The 22,592-nt window shown below is 45.2% G+C and overlaps 1 protein-coding gene across 5 annotated transcripts in view; it reads right to left on the reverse strand.

Moving 5' to 3' along the window:
* Positions 1 to 22,592, reverse strand: part of lef1 (lymphoid enhancer-binding factor 1) — a 45,112-nt gene that overhangs the window by 8,561 nt on the left and 13,959 nt on the right. Inside the window, exons 4-10 of one of the 5 annotated variants that reach the window (XM_080880240.1) lie at positions 10,522 to 10,654; positions 7,556 to 7,646; positions 6,206 to 6,325; positions 5,265 to 5,427; positions 4,312 to 4,419; positions 2,445 to 2,493; positions 1,810 to 1,867 (exon numbers count right to left, since the gene is read on the reverse strand). In XM_080880240.1, the coding sequence (XP_080736366.1) occupies positions 1,810 to 1,867; positions 2,445 to 2,493; positions 4,312 to 4,419; positions 5,265 to 5,427; positions 6,206 to 6,325; positions 7,556 to 7,646; positions 10,522 to 10,654 (722 nt within the window). Of the gene's footprint in view, positions 1 to 1,809; positions 1,868 to 2,444; positions 2,494 to 4,282; positions 4,420 to 5,264; positions 5,428 to 6,205; positions 6,326 to 7,555; positions 7,647 to 10,521; positions 10,655 to 22,592 lie in introns of those variants that run through there. The other 4 variants (XM_080880238.1, XM_080880237.1, XM_080880236.1 and 1 more) reach the window with 4 other exon arrangements.

A 22,592-nucleotide genomic window follows, 5' to 3' on the forward strand; every position in this document is an offset into this window, starting at 1 on the left:
AGTTTAAAAAAAGTGCAAAAAGAGTAATTTCCACTTAGTGTAAAGAAAGGGGTGTGAGGGAAGGAGCGGCGAGAGAGACAGGCAGAAACTCTAATTTCACAATGTCAGACTAATGACTTCTCTAAGAGCCGCTGTACTGTGGTGAGAGCCAGCTGTGTGGTGGACCCACTGTTTGACATGCTAAAGATAACAAAGGGAACCGACATCACGCCATAAAATGCTGCTCTGAGGCTCAACTCCTGGCTTGCCAGGCCTTTAAAAAAGGCCATTTAATATGAAAATGCATAAAGTCAGTGCAGCACGTCACCAGAATATTCTTCATCACAACCGTCCAAATGTTGAACCTCCGTACAATAGAGGTGTTCACAACAGAGTCCCCAAAATTAACTCGTTATCAGATTTCTTTGCAGATTCTGCATAACGGGGGAGAGACAGATGGGTTAGAGGCGCGGACAGATGAAAAGGAATAGACAAACGAGTTCATTTAAAGATGCTTTTTGGCGTCTACAGCAAGCTAACCTCAATCCAGCTCTTTGGGATCTGCATAAATTGAGGGCTTGGGGAGTTGTGGCAGTATCCTTGGTATTATGCATATTAGTTTAAGGCTGTCACTGAGAATCAGCAAGGGTGTCCATCCCGCTGCGGCTAGGCACTGCTAATTATTGGATCAGAGATAAAGTGCTTTTTAGCGCTTGCGCTCTCTGTTCCTTGAAAACTGGCTGTGGTCACCAAAAAAGGAAAGAGACAGAGAAAGAAAAGAAAAGCCCAATTTTGGGTTCGCAGAGCCACTGGGTCAGGAATCGATCAAGTGGAAAACCTTTGTGTGGTTAGGGGTGATTTTGACGTAAGACCAGATTTGTCACATCTGCCCGGCTTTTTCTGCTGCCAAAAGGAAGCGGAATAACAGGATGCTACCAGACTCTCAGGGAGGGAGAGAAGCGACTCAAGGAGAGTCAGGAAGATCGAGAGGGGGGAATAGAGTTGCCTTTACCACATACTGGGACTAGTAATCCTCCTCTTAAGAAAAAGAAAAAAAGAAGAAAAAAGGACAGGTGACAATTCAGTGAGGCCTTTCTTGACATTTGGTGTGGATCGATATCTCTCTACATATTGATAACGTGTTGAAAAAGCAAGGGAGCGAGAGACTACATTGTGCCTTTGTTATGAGAGCATTATAGACACCCTGAAAGCCCAGATACCATGAAATCTTATTAAAGGTATAGCATCTCATTAAGTTCCTGCCAGACAAGCTGCTGGATCCTGCCCTGCTTCACAAAGACGCAGAGAAAGACAACACATGTAGGCCATATGGGGCTGAGCTGATATCCTAGCCTCCACCAGAGCAAAAAAAAAAAAAAGTTTCAGATGTATTATTTATGCCATGTTTAGAAAACACTGAGTTCATGAGCTGCATGATTTATTAAGCAATATTTTTAGTTTATTTGGACACTTTTACCCCCGAATAGCATACGAGTTCTCATCCAACCAGCTCACAAAGACACTGAACTGACCAGTACATGCATACGCTTGCATGCAGAAAATTTAATGTATATTGTGTTGAGGCCATTGAGCAAACCACACACACGCACACACAAACCACAATCCCTCTTCAGGCCTTAACACAGCTGACACAATGACTATGGCAAGGTTAGGGTGGACCTTTTTAGGATTAGTCTGTGAGCACATACTCTCTCAAAGTCAGTGTTTAGCAGTTTTTTTTAAAGAACAAAATGAAGGATAAAGAAAAAGCTTGACATATATCAAACTGGACCAGACAGGGAGGGCATAGAGGTGGGGGGGTTGTCTTACCATATTCTCAGATGTACGCCGTTTTCATTCTCTGGCCTGTACCTGCAGAAAATTGCATCTTTAAAAAAAAAAAAAAAAAAGGGTATCCGGACGGCAAAAGATCATAACCGTCCATCTGGCCTATACAATTGTACAGACCAAAAGGAAGTACTGACATTTTACTTAAGAAGTAATTCTCAGTGGATTACAGTTGCAGTGCTAAGGAAGAGGCTCAGAAGCGCAGCTAAACAAGGTCAGCAGAAAGACACACTGTAGAGCAGCAGGCAAACAAATAATGCAAAGCCCAGAAATCCGTAAGCAGTCGTATAGAATGGACAGACTAATCCCAAAGTAGGTGTAATATGAGAAGACAGGGATAGAGACATATAAATGAAGGGGTGTACACAAGTCAAGTTTGAGGCTAGACTGAGCATAGTGAGTGGGTTAGTTTGGTTAGTCTGATTCTACTAGCTGTCAGTCAATGAGAGGTTAGTGGTTTGTTTCACAGGGCGAACATTACTGCAAATGCGACAATTTGCTGTAAAACACGACCCCACAGAAAGATGGTGGAAGTGATTCCCAACTGCACAATGAAACCAACAAACAACGGCGTTTCCCAAATGAGCGAGGAGGCAGGAGTTGGAAGCGTCTCTTACCTGTGGCCGATTCCTGCATCTTTTCCCTCTTCCGCTTCTTCTTCTTTCCCTAAAAAATATACAGAGGAACGCATAAAGTGTGGCTCCAGCACTCACGCTCACTAGACCACTCTTGATATCCTGCTGCTGACTGCCATGTTCACTCATCCCCTGCTGGGCATCCAACCAGCATCAACCCAGACTCTGGACTCCACCACAAACTGCGACACTGAGGGACAGGCCGATGGAGAGCCGGATCTCGTATCAAGTGTGCTCTACCTCCTCTCGACCGCTTTTCCATAGTCTTCAGGCCTGTTGAAGTGTGGCCATTCCCGGCCGAGTGAAAGTTCTGCTGTTTTGACAGCTCTGTGTCTAGCTTTGAAGTCCCCCCCCCCCCTTGTATTTTTTAAATGACAAACATTAACATGAAGTGCAATTAAAAACGCTCACTGCAATTAGGCTGTGAAGAGTAGCACTCGTTTTTCCAGTGAGGTGGTGGGAGTGCGTAAGGATTTTTTAGCTTATGCTAAATCCCCAGGGGGGAGACTATAGGTATAGATAGCAGTGTAGAGTCGTTTTAGTCAAATATGAGCAGCACTTTGGTTTCCTGCTGCAAAGTCTGCTAATCCACTTATTCATGAGCTAATCTGCCTTCTACTGCCGCGGCAGACAGGGAAGAAGAGAAGCTGAGTGAGTGTGGGTGAGAGAAAGGGTGGGGAGAGATAGGAGGGGGTGCACGGCAAAACTATGAATGATACGCGATTTTTCCACGCCAGTGTGTTGCCTATTTTGGGTGTTTCCAGGCACGATGCTCTGTCTGTAATACTGTGATTGTGGGAGCGGTCACAGAATAACTAATTCCAGAAGGATACACCATCTACTTTGCACTACCCATTATCGTTACCTTCGTCGTGTGCCACATAGAAAGCCATTCCTCTAACCCCCTTCTAAACATCGAAACTACTGAGAAAACAGGAAATTCAACAGGATCCGGCCCAAATGTCACCAATGCAGTGATGATGCGCATCTTTAACTCTGCTGTGCTTCACTGGGAGCAGAGCTATGAACAATCCCCCGCCCCACACACACACACCCCACCTCAGCGAGGCATTTTGGCAGTGGAGCCGTGGAGGCAGAAGGAGGAGGGATGCTGTCGGTGTCCGAGGGGAGGCAGATAAACACCACAAAGCACTTTGGTGGTGGAGTGAATGTGAGTGCTGGAGCCACACTTTTAAATAAAGGCTGGTGCTCTCTCTCTCTCCCAAACACACACACTCACAAAGATTCATACACGTCACACGTCACTCAATAACACATTTAGACTCTCATCCAGCAGCACGTAAGTACACATAAATGCTGTAACAATAAACACAGGCTTCATCCTAAAAATCCAGCTGAACCGCCCAGATTCACAAACAAAAAAACAAAACAAACAAAAAAACGGGCAGCTGGGGGAGCAGAGGTTGCTACTGCTGAACGCCGCATGTATAATCCAGCCTCCTCGACTCAGTCTAACAGTTGCTTTCTACATCCGAAGCCGATATGGAACATCAAAGAGCGCCGTAACCATTACCAGGCAATTTTCACTCACAATGGCAATAATAGTGTCCGTGGTACTGCAATCCATTTTAGTGTGGATGGCACTATAACAGTGAATCACAGTGTTATGAATTACACATTAGGCTGAAACAAAGGGTCTACAAATGGACCCCATTAGCATGGAGGAGGACTGGTGCAAATTAGTGTGTTGGTGTGTGTGTGTGTCATTCCTGTGTGGCATTTTAAGAGCAAGTCATGCAACGCTGACATAAAGAAACATGAATCAACACAAACACATTCGCACATGCACGCACACGCACCTCTGTCAGTCTGTTCTGTTGATACTCACATAGTTGTCTCGAGCGGACCAGCCTGGGTAGAGCTGCATGTGGAGCTGCCGTTCCTTGCGGGCTAACTCGTAATACTTAGCTTGCTCTTCTCGAGATAAAGCATGCCACTGTTTCAGTACAAAGGAGATTAAGGGGGAGGAAAAAAAAATAGCATACAGTCAATTACTGGCATGCACTTGCATGATCTCTGCGTAGAGGCGTGCGCTGGTGTTTTGGTATAGAAGGGGGAAAAAACTTTTCAACTTCCACATGTGTATAAAAGGAAAAAAAAGCGGGGGGGATGAAAGACACAAAGAAGAAGGGGGGGGGGGGGGGGGGGGGACATGATGAAGAGATTAACATGTGCAAGAGTGAGAGAAAGAGAGAAAAAAGTAGGGGAGAGGGGGGTGGAGACAAGAAGGGGGGGGGGGGGGGACTTTGATTTCTTATGAAAACAGTGCTTTTTATTCAAACTATGTCAGCAAGCAATTACCCTACGCAGGCCACAAACTAGGCTTTGCTGTGGCTGGCTGCCTCAACCGCCAGGCCTATTCGTTAAGGCTTTTAACATGGCTCTGTGGTTCCATTCTTTTCCCAATCCTCAAAAGGAACAAATTTTGTCATTTCCAACCGTGCCATTATACAGGCATATTTTATTAAAGCCAATCTGATTAAATGTCAGTTAGACAGGCAGCCCATGTCTGTGCTGTTGAAAGACAGAGAGAGGTGGGTGTGGGGCTTTAGGGGGAAAGTGGAAGTAATTGGCTTGAGTATCATCAGGGCAATAATCACAACCAGTTTATAAAGACTGCTAATAAAGGGGAGAAATCATTGCACTTTTTCAGCTAATCGAGCAGCCTCCTCAGAGAACATGACATAAACTATGATCTCACCGCGATTCAGCAAAGATAAACTCGGGGGAAAAAAAGAAAGAAAGCTAGAGATCGGCGTATAGGTATACTGCGCGACCCACCCTTCGTCCCAGGATCTGATTGATGGCGGCGCTCTCCTTCAGCGTGCACTCGGCAACCACGTTCGCACGCATCTCTTTCATGTAGAGCATGAAGGCGTTTAGCGGCTTTTTGATGTGCGGTCTTTTGGGCTCCTGCTCCTTTCTCTGTTCGTGCTGCGGCTTCCTGTAGAGAAACGGAATACGACAACAAAGTGGAGGAGGTGAGAAAGAGAAAACACTAAAAAAGTTAGAAAATAAGCAAAATAAATTCAAGTCCAAAGCAACGGGAGAAGGAAATTATGTTGCCGCCGTGGCGACAAAAGCAGCCAGGGTCTGGCTGCACTCAACCAATGGCGAGGCAGCGTGAGAGGGGCTGCCACGCCATGGGCCCCGGCCTCTTTAATCATGTGCAGTTGTATAGTTGCAGCCCTTCATGCAGAGAGATTACTTCACCAGTAATGGCAACCAAACTTTCTTGTCCGCAGCACACTGGTGAATACTTAAAACCAAATGCTCTCGCGCTAAAAGAAAACACTGCTCGACTTACTTTCTAACAACCTTTTTGATACCAGTACAGTCTTGGTAGGAGGATGTCCATGAATAATGGAAATATCAGTGATAACCACTTCAGGGCTCTTACAGCACTTCCCACTGCACACGCTGGGGATGTGAATTCTTAGCACTAATCTAGGACCTGTATCTGTTGTCAGCTAAGAGTGTTGTGATCCCAGAGGCCAAATGAAGCATAGGCCTGTTATCAGCAGAGCGTGGGCCCTCGCCATTTATCTGCTCACATCAAGAGAAAGAGAACAAGGCATTGGGAGAGGGTTTGCTGAGCATCGCCCTCCTGTAGCGAGTGGAGGAGAACACAAATACCTGGAAGTTTGTTGTGTCAAAAAATGCTGATAGAGGAGTGACAGCACAAGCTTTAAGGTAATATTTTTTGTGTTTGCAGGACTCACATGTGCATGATGTCACCGTCATGAGGCGGCTCCTGTTTGACCTGTGGGTTGACAATGGCCGGGTGAGGGATTCCTGTGGCGTGAGGACCTGGGGGACCTGGCACCATGTGGTGCGGGAACCTGCAATAACAGGACATTTTGATTATTAAAGACTAAGAAGAGGATCAGAGGAGTGGAAAATATCTTCCAAATGGCATTAAAGTGAGAAAAAAAGACTGGGAACTGTTTTATATGACTTTAGAAATTGTCACACACGCCATACGCATGACTGCATATGGCGTGTGTGACAATTGCATGACTATAGTGTGTGAATGTGTGCGTGAATGGGTGGATGACTGGATATGTAAAGCGCTTTGGGGTCCTTAGGGACTAGTAAAGCGCTATATAAATACAGGCCATTTACCATTTACCATATAGCCAATGATTGGTTACGCCTCAAGAACAAGCGTCTCTTTCACCGTGTTTTTACGCTTGTCACATTTCAGAATTTGTGGTTAGATCTCACTTTTTAACTTTTCTATCAATAGTTTATAATATTGTTAGATTTTAACAACATGGTTATAGCTTCTCTTTAATGAATGAATAAAAAAATTAAAGTGAAGTGTCAAACAACATGGTTCTAAAGTGCAAATGCACCACTCCCTCAGTCTAACAGCCTTGTTGCTAGGTATAGACTCTGCCTAGGAAACCAAAAATCAGTGGGTGTAGAAAAACAGGGATTTGTTTTTAAATAAAACAGCCGCCTGTCCTTAGCCTAACTCCTTAAATCAAAAGTGAGTTAGTCAGATTTACAAGGGCATGAGGAGGAAAGGTGGTGGAGACTTCTGGTCATGTGTGATCAAGTGTCCTGCTCGTGGACGTTACATCTGTCTTCACTCAGTGTTTGCCCTAAAGCCAGCAGAGTAAGAGATAGTGAGGAAAGTGAGAGAGATATGTTTGGGGGATAGGGAAAAAAAGCACAGGAAGTAACAAGGATGCAGTGGAACAGGACTAAAGAAAAGCACTTGAAGTAAGTCTCAGAAAGAAAGAAAGAGAGAGAAGCGCTTCCAGAAAGCTTTGATAATGGTTAAGCAGCCATATGGCTATGCAGGGGCACGAATGCGGTGATGTATTTGACATGTGCTGGGCACACAGTCGAGTGGTGTGGCTGTGGCCACAGCAGCACAGCACAAACCACCGGAGGCGGACCTCCCAGAGGAAGCTGCTGTTCCAGGCCAGTACTTCTCTATTCAGTACACAAAGCCAGTACAGTGTCACTGTCCATAAGATGTAAAAACGCTGCATAGTTTCTGGTCCCTTTTTGCATGAATCAGTCGTGCAGGCTTTTGCTTTAATCTGCCTGTGACTCACCATCCCAGCTGTGATGTGAGCTGCCCCACTCCTCCAGGAGACAAGGAGTAGAAGTTGGGCATGTCTGGTCCAGGGTGATGCCTGGGCATTCCTGGTCAAAGAAAAGAAGAAAAAAAAAGCAACACACAACTATTAGATAGGCAGAATGCAGATAAGGAGGAAACAGCGCAAGCAGCAGGTTAGCAAAAAAAAAAAAAAAAAAAAAAAAAAATCCCTTACAGACATATTTTAGCGATTATTCAAGAAGTGTGTGTGTGTGTGTGTGTGTGTGTGTGTGTGTGTGTGTGTGTGTGTGTGTGTGTGTGTGTGTGTGTGTGTGTGTGTGTGTAAAGTTGGGATTATCATCGGGTTTGCATATTCCTCAGTCATACATTCTGGTTAAAGTCATGAACTGCCAGTTTCGGAACAGGGCACACACCGGGGCATCAGCATGGCTTCTTGACCTCACATTATCAACCCGTGAAAGGGGCGGATAATATTTTCCCCGCTTAAGCTCGACTCCTTCCAGTGTGTTTCAGCATCTTTAAGCTGGATAATTGAGGCTTCATCTTTATGACAGAGGCTGTGGCTCTCCCTGTAGACACAGGATTGACACAGACTAGCTGTCTGTGGATCTCCAGGACTAAGCTCCTCTATCTCCAGCTCGCCTGCTCTTGTTGGGCTTCAAGGTCAAGGGGTATCTTTCTGTGAGAAGACTTAGTGAGAAATGGGCTGCGGGGCGACGAACGTTTAACATCTGTAAGGTCTCATGGTTTTTTGTCTTAACACACATTTTTCCCCCCTTCTTATTTCACAGTTGTGCAAGTAACAATAAAAGTCGGAAGATATCAGCAAATACTGTTTATACACAGGCAACTGGAATGTGCCTACATGTGTGCTCACGCAGACACACACACAAAGAAAAGAGGGCAAATGCCTCCAGATTAACACCATTTTCTAATCCCTGCTGGAGCCAGCCTTTTCTCCCTGCCTCTATCTTTTCTCTTCCTCCTTCTCTCTCTCTCCAGGCTGGGGTCTGAAGGGGGCCTCCCTCCTCAGAGAGGCTGGCCGAGTGGGAGGCTTATATCTCCAAAGCCAGTGTAGCAACGCTGGATTCATAGCACGGATAGCGCTACTCCCCTGCCTACTAATCCACCACCTAACACTCCTTTAGGGCTCTCCTGAGTGCAGAAGAGAAGCAGGCGATGGCTGAAGCAGCAGGGGAAGAAGAGAGCGCCCCGGCGTGTTAACCTTGTCACTCACACCCCTAAGGTGCCTAATTACTCACTCCCCCCTTTTCAGTTCCCGTTGACATCCCGACAAAGCTTCACGCTCCCGTTTCCACTCTGAACATGTGACACCGATGTGACTGTCACCATAAAAAAAAAAAAACAAACAAAAAAAGAGGATTAAAAAAAGTATTCACTAATCAAATTCATGCTATATGTCTTTACCCCCCCACCCCACCCCAGACAAACCTCCCACTACCCTCCCCTCCGCTCGACCTTCCATCCCTCATTGCAGGCCTTGTGCATATTAGGGCTCATAATGAGAAAATCCATGATTGTTTTTCATAATTAACGAGCAGATCAAAGTCTGAGCCCACTAAGGAGTGCAGAGCGGCAAATGGTCGATATGTGTGAGAGAGAGAGGAAGAGACAGAGAGAGAGAGGAAGAAAAAAAGAGAATAAGAGAGATTTCGTTTTAAGCATTTTGGCTTAGCTCTTCTGATATCCACACACATGAATATGCCTAGGGAAATCATTTGCTGCTAATTCTGCAACCAGATCGCTTGGACATGGATTTCTGTTGGGCTGCGGGTGCAAAAAGATCAAATAGCACGAAAAAAAAAAAAAAGAAGGAGAAGAAGGACCTCCAGGGCTCCTTTCAGCTCTTGATTGTCAGAGACCCAACGTGAACAGTGAAACGGGTGTGAAGCGTTTTTCCTCAGACTGTACAACGTGACAACACAACTGTTAAATCTTCCGTGCCTTCGTTATTTCCTTCTGCTACCTGTTTATCCTCTCCTGCCTCGACAAAACATGTCAGACGTGTGATTTTTCTGACATATGTGGAGCACTGTTTCGTTAAATGTCCCCGCTCCCTTCATCTCTGCTACTCTGTGTACTCCTGTGCTCATTTCCACATTGTTATTTATAGCTGGTCCCTCAGAACCTCCGAGCCTCAACATCATCATCGTCATCATCATCATCGCCCACATCTTGTCTGATCCCTCCTCCTCTTTTTTTTTCCAACTGCCAGCTGCAGGAGAAGAAAGCAGAGAAAAGAGACAAGGTGTGGGACAAAACTGCGGATGGGCCACGTCTTTTTTTGTTTCCTTTCTTCCTTGCATTAGCGAGAAGCTGCCAAAGTCTCCAGCTGTGCAGGGCTGAGGAGCTCGCTCCCAAACGGCTCAGGAGCTCCTCCGCAGCTGTCAGAGCTGCAGCTTGATGTTATAACTGAGAGGCAAAGAGTGCAGAGGGAGAGGGCAGCAGAGCTCAGCGTGCCATCCCACAGGCTGCTTCAAATGAGCTCACACTTTGAGATGATAGGAAGGATGACTGTACTGCGACACTTTTTCCCCCCTCTCTCTCCTGATTCCCGTCTATCCAGACATTTATGCAAAAAAAACCTAAATGCAGTCAGGGTTCATCGATGCCTCCATATCAAGCTGCCATGTAAGCGAATACGGTGCAAAAATCCATTTCAATGTCACATTTTATTGCATTAAGAAGTACTGGTGACCTATAATGTGTCTGTGACGACTTTCTTTATTGTATCCTTCTACAGTTTTCACTCTTTCAGTCAGTAAAAACTTGCTGACAACAAAGTGTTCAGTGCCACAGCAAACCCCGTTTTTTGTGTTCCCTTTTACATAGATATATATAAAGAAACGACCCCTTTTAGTTCCACACAGTGTGATAAAAGGATTTCAAATGTGGGATAAGAACAGCAAATACTGCTGTGGCATTTCTTTAGTGTCTTACCTTGTTTGTTGTTGGCATCCTGGGGGTGATGGCCAGAATGGGACACTGGAGCGAAGTGTTCGTCACTGTACGTGATCAGGGGGGTGAGCGGGTGGACTGCATGAGACGGCTGCACCACGGGGACTTTGTTGGACTGTGGAGAAAAATGCAAGAAGATTTACTTTTTTATTTTTTAAATTCTGTGAAAAGCTGATGCCTTTTGTGTTATTCCATCTGAAAAAGGGGCCCTGATCCCTCACACATGATTCATAGAGTACAGGTGGTCTTGCTCTGCAGCAGCACAATGCCTTCTTGACTTTCATTGTATGGTCAAGAAGTTACTATACATATATATTTTTAAAAAACATTTCTTGAATTTCTTCTCTCTTTACTAGGCTGGGCACAGCAGTTCAAAACTTTGTTTAGCCTAGGTCAGCAGGTTTGAAAATCCCCACATCCCCCGAAGGAGGAAAAAAAAAGAAGAAGAAACAAGTCAAAAGAGGTGCGCGAGCATGTCTGAGACAGAAAAGGGGAGAAAGATGCAAACAGAGGTGGAGCGAATAGAAGCGGGCAAGCGATAGAGCAAAGGGAAGGGAGAGAAAAGAGAGACTTGCAGGGTAGAGTCAGAGCAGAGGTCTTAGGCGGGAGATCAAAGGCAGTCATTAGCTGGTGAATAAGGGGAGTTCATTACAGACCAAGAGCCGGGGGAAGAAGAGATGAGGGATGGAGGAGGAGGAGAAAGGTGGGTGGGGTGGGAGTTCTGGCTATGGGGAGAGAGCGTGAGTGAGACAGATGTCTGCAGCGGTACTTAATGCAGGGGTAATCACGTCAACAGTGGCCTGGCCACAGACCCCTCATCCCAGGCTGACTCAGAGAGACGGAGAGCGAGAGAAAGAGAGAGAGCTTCCTCTGGAAAACTAAAATAGATCGAACCAGGCCCGAAAAACCCCCAACCCCCAGCCAACAGTGCTTACATGCTTCAGCTGCACTGAACACATGGTAATGCTTAGCCATGCTAAATCTACTATTTACAGTCTGAGCCCAGAGCTGAGCTGAAGTCAAAATATCACCTCCACAGGATATATGGCTAATCGGGAGAGACGGCGGTGCACCGATGGATGAGACGCCACTTACATCGGGCGGCTGCCAATGAGCTCTCCCGAGTTTTTAGGAAACTCTAATCGATTTTATTCCCAGAAACAGTCACATGATTAGCAGCGTTGTTAAAGATACCCATCTAAATTTAGGATAAGAATCAAATTATGACAGGATGATAATAATAAATGGACTGTTCTTTATTAGCCCTCGCTTTGTTGTCTATGACATGTGTGCCAAGGTGAAATTCCAGCAGTGCTAAGTGGTGACTGGTGCCCCGCCTCACCCACTTACGCACACACAGAAAAACTCCTCGGACACAGGGGTGGCTGGAATGTCTGAGTTTTTCTGAACCTCTCGCAGACTGGCACCAGCTTCAACTTAAGAACCCCCTCCGTCCTCCCCCCATCTCACCACCTTCTGGGAATGTCCTCAAAGAGCAGTACGTGTGGTATGTGTGTGCACGTGTCCAGCTGCATGAACCATCATTCTCATCAGGGTCCCAAATCATGCCGGGAATCTCATCTCCTCAGGCCAATTCAGTTCCCGGTTTGGAGACGGGGTGTTACGGCACCATAAAGCACAGGTTGCACTGCACATGTGGTAAAGTTTGTTCTCACACAAGAGAAGCCCTGCCTGAAAACTAAGCCAAGGATGTAGAGGTGTAATTTTCTCACACCAGCCCAGGTGTGTTGCATTCCCTGGTCAACAAAGAGCCAAAGGTTAGTGTCCAGCCTCATCTTTAAGAAGGTTAGGCTTATTAGCAAGGCTGCTAAGCCTAAAAAGAGGGGACTAACTAGGCCTACAGTGGCTGAGACATGCCTCCACCAGGGGCTAAATGACAGCATTCTCACACATATTATTTTACGCCTCTCCACTCCCATTTGTTACGGTGTGGGAATGAGATAAGAACCTGGAATGCTATCGTTAAAACCTGCTATGCTCCCCAATATTGAAAGAAAAGCCAGCTGGAAACAAAAAAAAAGTTCTCATGTTTGTGTGTACACATAGAACTACAATAAAAACAAACAAACATTTAAAACAATATTTTAAAGCAGGGCGACTAACTTCTTAGCACCTAAGAAAGCTTGAGTTTTACTGCCACAGTGGAGAAGCCCTCTTTTGTGCTCTTCCCAGTTACAGCTGTCAAATCCCATTTTTCTCAACTTCTTAATAAACTGCTTCCATTGTGGGGAAGAAAAAAAAGATCCACCAGGGAAAAATCTGCAGGCCTTTGTGACCAATAGCAAATTTATGCCCGTTTAGGGTGCACACTTACGCAAATTGCATGGCCTAACTGTAGTTTACTTTAGAAAAGGAAAGGAAATAAATTGTCCGTCAGGCTTCCAACAGCTTCATTATACTCTAGATATACATAAAATTTGATTGTGCAAACCGTATCAGGGTCACGCCAAATCCTGGTTTAGATAGTTTTTTATTTGATTACATGCAAAGAGGTATTGCTGGGGCAACATTTTACCACCATAAATTAAAAAAGAAAAAACAACATTAAAAACTGACACCAGTAACAATTTACTGAAAAAAGGAGCTGGAGACACCCAACTCCTGACAACAGCCATGAGGGTCATGCCATGTCCTAATCTGATTCCTTCTCATACCCTACATACCCAGCCCTACTGGCTGCAGCAGTAGCGACACTGTTGCAATGGGGGCATCCATATTGGAGGTCCCTTTTATTGTACAGGAGAAATAATAGGCTTAAGATCTTTCTATTCATATTTTTCAGGCAGAGTGAAAGAAGAGAGGCGGCGAGGATTGAAAAGAAAAACGTTCCATTTGGAATTTCATATCCAGGCTTGGCCGGCCCTTTAAAAAAAAAAAAAAAACCCTTCAGATGTGGTTTTAAGAGAAATTCATTGTGCGGAACTGGAGCTGGCAGGAAGCCCTCCATGGAGGAGACACTCCAGTGTGTTTCAGCAAGGGGAGCCATCTGAAATTGGGGGTGGGGAAGAAAAAATGGGACGTTTCACTTTTGTTTTGTTTTTGTTGGGGTTGTTTTTTTTGTCCCCAACCCTCCTGCCTTGATTTTTCTGACGACACGCCGACGTCTGTGATCTTGTATTCTGTCATATTCCACCAACATCGTGTCACGGTCGGTAAAACAAGAATTTGCACATTTATACATGTGTCTACGTGGTGTACGGAACAGCCATCCCTGCAATATTGCCTTTTTAAAGCATCTCTCTCCCCTCACAGCACAGCTTTTGTACTCCACTCAATTATACCACTTCTGCAGAGTGGAGTGGAAAAAAGGGAAAGCGGGAATTTTATAATAATCACTTCCCACTTCTGTAATTTATATGCAATGAGGACTCTCTGCGCCTGCAGCTACAATCAAGTGTGTAGAAACCGTGTGAGGTGTTTCACAAACAGCTGGGGAGATGTCAGCTCAAACGGCGGCTATGGATTCTCATGCTGCTAAGTCTATTCGCTGAGAAGCCCTCCTCACCACAAAACCCAACCTCACCTCGCAGGATTTTCTGCACTCTGGAGGGAAAGGGTTTACAGGTGAGGGCCGAGGATGTGAATGAAACAAAGAGAGAAAATGCAACATGGACTGGCCTGTAATTATAAGACCCATCAACAAAGATTTGCAGGAAAATCTTCACTTAAAAAGTTTTTAAAAGAAGAACATATGATTCTCAGCATAAGTGAATCACAGGTCCTCCACACCCTCCTTTGACTGTTTAAGTACATTTTTAGCTACTGTTTCCATTGATAATGGGCTCAAAGAAGAAGACGAGATTACAGACACAAAGGCTCTGTAAATGTCAGTAGTTGGGAGTATGAAGCGAGGGTGTGTCCACTACTGAAATCCTACAGAGTCGCCCTCATAACCAGGTGTTCACTCTCAGGTGTGTTTGTGCGCAAGCTGTGCAACCTTTACCCAACAAAAGTGAGCAAACATTCTCCTGTAGTAGCTTTACAGCATGGGAATGAAAAGGCACTGTACCTCCCCCTTGTACCAAAAAAAGGAAAGAAAAAAAAAAATCAGCAGAGACCAACCTGAGGAAGCTTAAGTAAATAACCAATTACCATTCGCAGAGCAGGTTGAACCCCACCAGCTTTGAGAGGAGCGCTAAAAATGGGATGTTTTATTGGCAGGATGGCCCCTTGGCCAAGGGGCTTAATGTAACGAAACCCAATTAATGGAGAAGAAAGCCGGGCCGGCGGCAAGTGAAGGAGCGCCACGTGCCGAGGGTAATGAGACGAACAAGCGAAGCTAACCACAGGGACAGCAGCAGAGGAGGCTACGAATAATAAGAAAAGCATACCCCAGAGAGAAGTATACATCTGCGATGCCCTCCCAAATGTCTCCTTGCCCTCTCCTCATTATTCCAATCAAAAAATTCAGGTATTCTCTCTTAGCGCTATTGAGGGTTCCTGTAGTTGAAGACATGCAGTGAGACTGAAGGCAGTAGCCAGTTACTAAAAATAAAGAGGAGGTATATAAAGAGCAACCCAAACTTGCAGCTGAGTGGAGTTTAGTGCAAAAATAGCCACGCTCCATATGTTCAATTTCATGGCTTTAGTGGCCAAGCTTCAGCGTAAATTATCAGGCAAGGAAACTTGTCATGCTGCCCTCTAAATACCGACACTGCACCCACAGACATGACAGCTATAGCTGATGTCAAACACTTTAAGTAACCCCACCTACACACACACACACACACACACACACACACACACACACGCACACACACACACACACACACACGCACACACACACACACACGCGCGCGCGCCCGTGCGCACACATGCACCAACGACGTGTGTTAAAATATTTCAAGCTACATGAAGGTTGTGTTAACCACACATTTAATAACTTAAATACACAAACGCTGCACGTGAACACAAAAGAGCTGTTAACAGCCAAGTGTCTCTTTCCTCACCGCGTCAGAATAGGACGAGATGGATTACCCATCATCCCTCAGCTGGCATGAAGAGCGTGCGCTCCGAGCAAACCAATCGCGGCTGGCTCTCGCGCTGACATTCTCAACGAGCAAAGATGATAATTTGTGTGAAATGTGCCTGCCTTACATGAAAAGACTTTATCCGCTTTTTAAAGTGTTCAACTCTTAATTTCTATATGTCGCGGTGCCATTTAAAAAACAAAAACAAAAAAAACCAAAACAGAGTGGAAAAGGAACAGAACATTAGAAACGATCCAGGTGCCATTTTCCTCCTTACACGTTAAGCCACAAAAGGTAGAAGGAGGGAAGTGATGTGACGACAGGGAATCTGTTTTTAAAGAGCTCTGGCTCTAAAAAGGTGCACACAGGAGGTGAAGAGGGTTTGAATAGGGCCATGTAATCTATTCCATGTTGTGAAACTATGTTTTACTAAATAAGTGTTACGGTACCTGTAGTCCAAATTCCTTCCTGTAACTGAAGCAAAATCAGGGTTTTGTTTTATAGGGTTTTAACAGATAAATAAAGAATGAGACTCTTTGTATTGCATTTTTTCTCTGAACAACAACAAGCAATGTGCTAAAACCTTTTCAGACATGACATATGTAACATCAATCATGTTCTTCACAGGTTCATTCAGACGTGACTGCGATGCAAGATATTCCAGAATAGGTATCAAGCCTTGGGTAAGTACATCACGCAGCTTGTAGTCGATGAGGTCAGAGCTGTATTGCTACAACAATGGCAGGCAAATGACGAAAGCGTTCTCTTATTTATGCTGTGTAGAGCAATCTTTTATTTAAAGAAGCTCACAAAGGCACAAAGCCACTACCCACTACTGTGACTTCTGTCATATTTAAAGCGATACATCAGGTGTGTGTAGATCTGATCTGGTCAGATTGCTGTGGTGAAAGAAGAATAAAAAAAGCACACTGAGACATGTCATGCTTGAGATGAGAGGTAAAGATGGCAACTCTGTTTAAGACTATCAGCCCGAATTCCCACTGGGAACAAATTTGAACTATGAAGGCCTCAGTTACACCTCTACCTCTTGGAACCCATTTAATGCAACAAGATAGCATTGGGTGTACTCGATAAAGTATAACGTCCATATTCGCTTGATTACCAACTGGTATGTGTTTTTAACAAATATTGGACAACAATGGAAAAATGAAGCGCAGAGGAACAGCTTATATAGACCATTGTTAGCAGCAGGCATCGACTGTCCAGGGACCACAATCAGCCAATGTGATATATGTCTGATTACGAACTGGCTCTCACCATGTATGCAGAACACACACACAGTGGTATCGGCACAGCTCACTCACAGGCACGTGCCATGCGCAGTCACATGTCGTAAGCGAGTGGATATGGTCATTTGAGAGTTTTTCAGTGTGAGTGAAAAGGACCGTGAAAACCTATGTAACAGCAAACTTAAACATTTAACTCACCCTCACTCATTTAAGATTGATATTTTCAAGAAGCTAACAGAGGGAAAGCGGCTAAAGCTAAAGCTATCCAGAGCTCAGAGCCTCGGTATGAGCAACAGATCAAAGCAAATAAAGGAGAAAAAAAAACTGCAGACAGTAAAAAGTAAAAAAAAAAAAAAAAGAAAAGAAAAAAAGAAACGAAAACAAATGTAACAACAAACCTAAACACTAAACTCGCACAGAATATCAACTCAAAGGGTTGATATCCTGTTCAGACTTATTTGGTGATCCTGGAAAACAATTTCAGTAACATTTCTTTTGTTATACAAATCTCTTGCACCTGCTTTTATTTAAGGTAAAATATGATAGGTAAAGGTGAGCATACAGCAACACATTTTCTTTATCTGTAACTCCTTCCTGCAACATAGCACCTTATTTTTAGTTGTTTAAATGAGAAAAGATCCTGCAATTTACTGCAGCTTTGAGTAAAGTTTAATCATTTATTTGACTATAAAGAAGAAAAGTAGATTTTTGTTTGGCTATGCTGTTAATTATAGTTCTTAGAGAGAAAGCTGGTACGCAAGGCGTCACTTAAAAAATAAATATGTATTTGCTGAGAAATTGGAATCAATGCATCTCTAGATAGTAGTAGCAGGCTGTAGATTTTTGAACACATTTACTGATACAGAGGAAAAACTATATATAAGTCACCACACTCATCCTATAGATAATTTAAGTAGTCATTTGAATTTTTACATAAGATGCTCCTGTGTCAAGCCAAAGCTTTCAGTGTGTTCATATGATGCACTGTGTGGAAGCTGAGCAGAGATCGGCTTCTCCATTCTTCTGTGCCTCTGTGTGTGTGGTGGTGGTGCGGTGTGGTGGTGGTGGGGGGTTGGGCTGCTGCTCTGGCAGAGCCCTGGGCGAACTGCAGGATGTTCACCTTGCAGCGGGGCACAGGGCTCATTATCACAGCGGGACCTGGTCACATCAAAGGACTAAGGAAAGGGCAAACATTCTGCTGAAGTGCCACTGTCAGCAGGCCTGCAAGCGCACTTGCAAACACATACACAAAAAGACAGCCCGCACACACACTCGAGCACACACTAGGCATCTATCCCCTCACAAAGAACATGGCAGCTTTTCTAAAACCATCACTTGCTTCGAAACTCTAGAGATGCGCTACCTTAAAATCCAATCAGCTAGTATAGCAATGGATTTGTGTAATGAATGTGGAAAAAAAAAAGTGTTGATGATGCATCTACCTGATCAGCTGTGCACTTAAAAACCACACATGGTGAACGAAGATCTTGGAGCCCTGTGTTTGAATACAACAAAAATGTTTGGAGTCCTCCCCCCACACCCCTCTGAATCAATCAGCATCCCTCCCTCTGCAACTATTTATAGAAACCCCACTGCTGCATTAACACACTGCATGATTTATCATTAGAAACAGGCTCTGGTCTGCTGAGTAGCTACATTCATGCCAGGCAATGCGTTGGTGCCAACATCCACATTCAACAACAACACTCGAAGGCCCCAAGACATGTACACAAATAAAATCGCAGCACAAGCTAACTCTGTGCGGCTAGTGGGCTAAAACCTTAGCCTCCGTACAATACGACAGTAGGCGAGAAAGGGAGGAGAGAAAACGAGGTGCAGAATGGGAGGAAAAGTGCTGATGAGTTGCCTTATGCAGGAGGCTTCATAGATCCGTTGAACAAGAGCGGATTTGCCTGCTACACCTAGATAGTGTTTCCCCCCCTCAGCTTTCGCCCAGGTATTCTGGGCATGAATGGCTGTCAGTTTGGATTTGGGAGCTCAGCGTTGAGGGGGGAAAATAGAGTCTGGTGGGGGTCTTTGTGTGTATCTACTTGTGGAGACGGGCGCGAGAGACAGTGCTCTTCTCGCTAAGCCCCAGCTAGCAGAGAAGAGCACAGGAAGGAGCGGCGATGCAGGATTTCACATTGCAGACAGGAGGAGGTTAACATTAGCCTTGCGAACTAGCCAAAGAGAGATGGGCGAAGTCAGGCGGTGGCCGGGCGTAGAGGCGCTGCTGTGTTTTTGCTGGGAAGGTTTTCAGTGGCACACACACCAGGAAAAATGTGGATGGGGAGGCGATTTGAATGTGAGCTGCTTCTGCCTGAGCTGAACAGAGTACTGACCTAGTTTTCCTTCTGTATTTCACTCAGACTGATGCACACCCACCCACATGGTGCGTAAGAAAAGAAAGAATAAAAATATTGATGGCTTAGTGAGTAACACTGATGACTTAATGGAACAAAGAAGAAAATTAACAGGAAAAAAGAGGTATGGATTCAGTTTCTAGTAAGAGGGTTCAGTGAGGTTATGTAATCTTTAAAGAGCAGACCACAAGAAACCCTTTTTGCCTCGGGTGCCACGACACCTGTGATCAGGCATCGATTTGAACTTCTGACCCCGCCACCACATCATCATCACTACCTTTTTCACCTTAGTGCACCTTTGCTCTTGAAGACGTGCGCGATCCAACTATTTCCCATCCTGTTTTTCATTATGTCACAACCTGTGCGACTCTTGTGGAACAGGGTATAAGGGGTTCGTGCCGCAGAGCTAGGGGGAGCATTCACGGCTGTGGATCCCATTGCAAACCTTTCCTCTCATTCGCATTATGGGCCATGCAACAATACCAGCAGCCCACTGTTTGGGTGTGATTCCACGTTTTAAGGGATTAACTGGTAAAGACTACCAAAAACTGCCTTTCAGGGTGGAATTAGTCATTAATCAAAACCACACATTTTAGGGTTTTTTTTCCTCCTAGCTGGGTGCACACGCCCCTGCTAAGATCTGAATGGCAAGCACAAAGCTATTCAAATCTGATCCCCTCCGAACAAATGGCTTTTCTCCATCCCCACAGAAGCCGGGAACACTTAAAGAACCTCTCCAAGGATCTGAACGGTCACAAGAAAACTCCACCCCATCAATTAGCTTTGTGGCAGGGTTTAGTGGGCTTTAATACAAACAAAACAATGACCATGTACAACATGGCAATGGACAACGTCTGCTTATCCCTTGATATGCCTAAAGAAATGGTAATAGGGAATTTCTGAGGCACAAAAGGGACTTCTTAGGCTCAGGGCATATGGTTACAGCGACATAGAGCATGCTCGTGCACCTGATGCCTCAAATCTGGATGATTAGTCATATAATGAGCACAACAAGGTTGTAATTCAGCTCTTAGCTGGATTTATTAATACTGGGCTTCTCACATGCTTAATATAATCTCATTTGTCTCATTAGAATGAGCTGCAACTTTGTTTTTATTTGATCAACAAACTATAAAAGATGAAAAACTAGCAAGAGTGACTTCATGTTTTCATTTACTTAACAGACAACTTTTGCACTGTAATGGGTTTAAAGAAGTCTTTTTATTTGTTTTAGACTGACAAATAAATAAATGAAACTAACCAAAGTGTAGCAAGTGCTAAAAGGTTTCAAACACAGGTAAAAGTGAATTGATGCAATTTAAATAAGCTGTTCTCACTCATTGTTAACAAACAAAGCAATGCAAGGACAAATTTGGATAACTGCTGTTAAACTAACTCAAATAAAAGTCAAATGCCACTTTTCCACTGCACTGTTGCCTCTGCGTGGAAGTGCCACGGCTTACGAAAGGAGTGGAAATGCAGAATTGACGTGCGGGGGTGGGGTGTGCTCTTGTACCCCCACCGAACCCCCCATCCCCATCTTTCATCTTGAGACAGGGGTACAGTGGGGGTGGATTGATTTGATGTTTTGATGCATTGTTTGATGACGGGCAGCTCAAAGTGGAGGATGCCTCTGTGATGTCTGTCCATTGGAGGACATGAAAAGCGTCACCTGGCCCCTGAGCTGAGGGTTATGGCTGATAGTGGATTTAAGGGCTCCCGCCGAGCTGGACGGTGGCTCCGTTCTTGCCACATAATCCACTCAGCGTGACCTTTTATATTTTTAGAGTCAGTACCACTTCCCCGTCAGCCGGCCTGGTTGAAACGATCGCAGCCATTAGGGTCCTGAACAACTACATTGTGTAACTGTACGTGTAATTTATTTAATGCGCGCATCCCATGAGGAAAATAAGAGCTTTCCATCACTGCCGAGCTGTCCGATGATCAAAAGAAACACGGAGCACAAGGCGAGCTCATCAGATGAACAAACACATTCTTGCTAGATATCTTTGTGGGTTTCATCATCCTGCATCAAGTGACTGCTGGGGAAAAAAACAAAGCCTTGTTCTCATCCCTGTGACATCAGCGCTTACAGACAGAGTGCAAAGGAGGATTCAAAGCAAGGGCGATCATATATTTCCAATTAACCGCCCCCACCTCCAAAAAAAGTGAATCTGCAATTTTTCCTTCTGCCCTCCACCCAGCATCTAATTAATGGTTTCTAAAACCTCACAGGTTATTAAGGGAAATAGGAACATCTTAATGCAGGTTAGGCAGTACTAGTCGCAAGGTTGGAACTCGGAGCCCGCCCTAGATTTGACTAAACTAGGAGCAAGCATAATTGGTAGAAATCTCCTCGCTGAGCCAAATGAAAAAGCAGAAAGGCGTAAATTGTTACACCGCTGTGTGTTAAGACACTGAAACTGTTGCAGAGATCAGACGAATTGCAGCAGCAGGAAAAGAACAGCATTCATTGCTTCGCTGTTTTCCTCTGTGACTTGGGGCCACTGAGTTTTTCTCCAGCCATAGTAAATTGGGCGCCTGGGGCAGGAGCCTTGGCCGAGCTTGCATTTCGGCGGAGCTCACTGTGGAGGGCATGAGGGATAGAGATATGGCACTGAAGCGGGGGGTGGTGTAGGGCAGGGGAGGACTCCAAAGCATAGCAGAGGTGACATCACGCACATGTTTTAACACAAAAAGGGACCTGGCTCGTTAGCGCACTAACTAGCGAGCTCCATGGCAATCAGCGCTCCTCATTCTCTCCGTTCCCCTGTGTCCACGTCGTCATAAATACGGCTACATCTGCAAGTGTAATCACTCCATTGTGCTCTGATTTTCTGCTCTGCTGGGCAGCAGCATGGCAGCCTGATTTTCAGCACCCACCCCCCCTACTCGGTCCCCTCCTCTCTCCCCTCAAGTGCCCTCGCCTGTTCCTGGCTACTCCTTTGCCGGTGAGGCCGGTGTGTCTCACAGATTACAGAGCTCTGGTCGCTCAGGTAACAAGAGTCACTAATCTGGCTGGGGTTGAATTACACATAATTGCCTCGGCACCGTGATTGATTTCAGCCCTGGAAAGGAAAAGACGACCCCCCCCCCCTACCCCCCCGCATCCCCCATCCCCAGCCAAACACCCCCCACCTCCACCACCTCCCTGCCTGCCTGCCTGCCTCTCTCCAGTGCTCACGAGCGGCAGCCAAGACTCTCCATCTAGTAGGAGGCAGGAGGCTTTGAAGAGATCAAAGCCAAGGCCGGGAGCAGTTGCGCGCCCTGGGAATACGGGAGAGAGGCTTTCTGCTCCTCAGCCCTATTTTCTAGCGTCATGTTGGATTGCAGCTGTATTGCATTTCGCCAGTTTTCTTAATGCTCTTGGTTTTGACTTTGACATCAGTGATCCCCCCTCGGTTTCTTCAAAAACAAGGGGGGAGGAGAGAGGGAAAGAAAAAAATAAG

Source organism: Rhamphochromis sp. 'chilingali' (genome assembly GCF_963969265.1).
Source record: "Rhamphochromis sp. 'chilingali' genome assembly, chromosome: 4".
Classification (NCBI taxonomy): Eukaryota; Metazoa; Chordata; class Actinopteri; order Cichliformes; family Cichlidae; genus Rhamphochromis; species Rhamphochromis sp. 'chilingali'.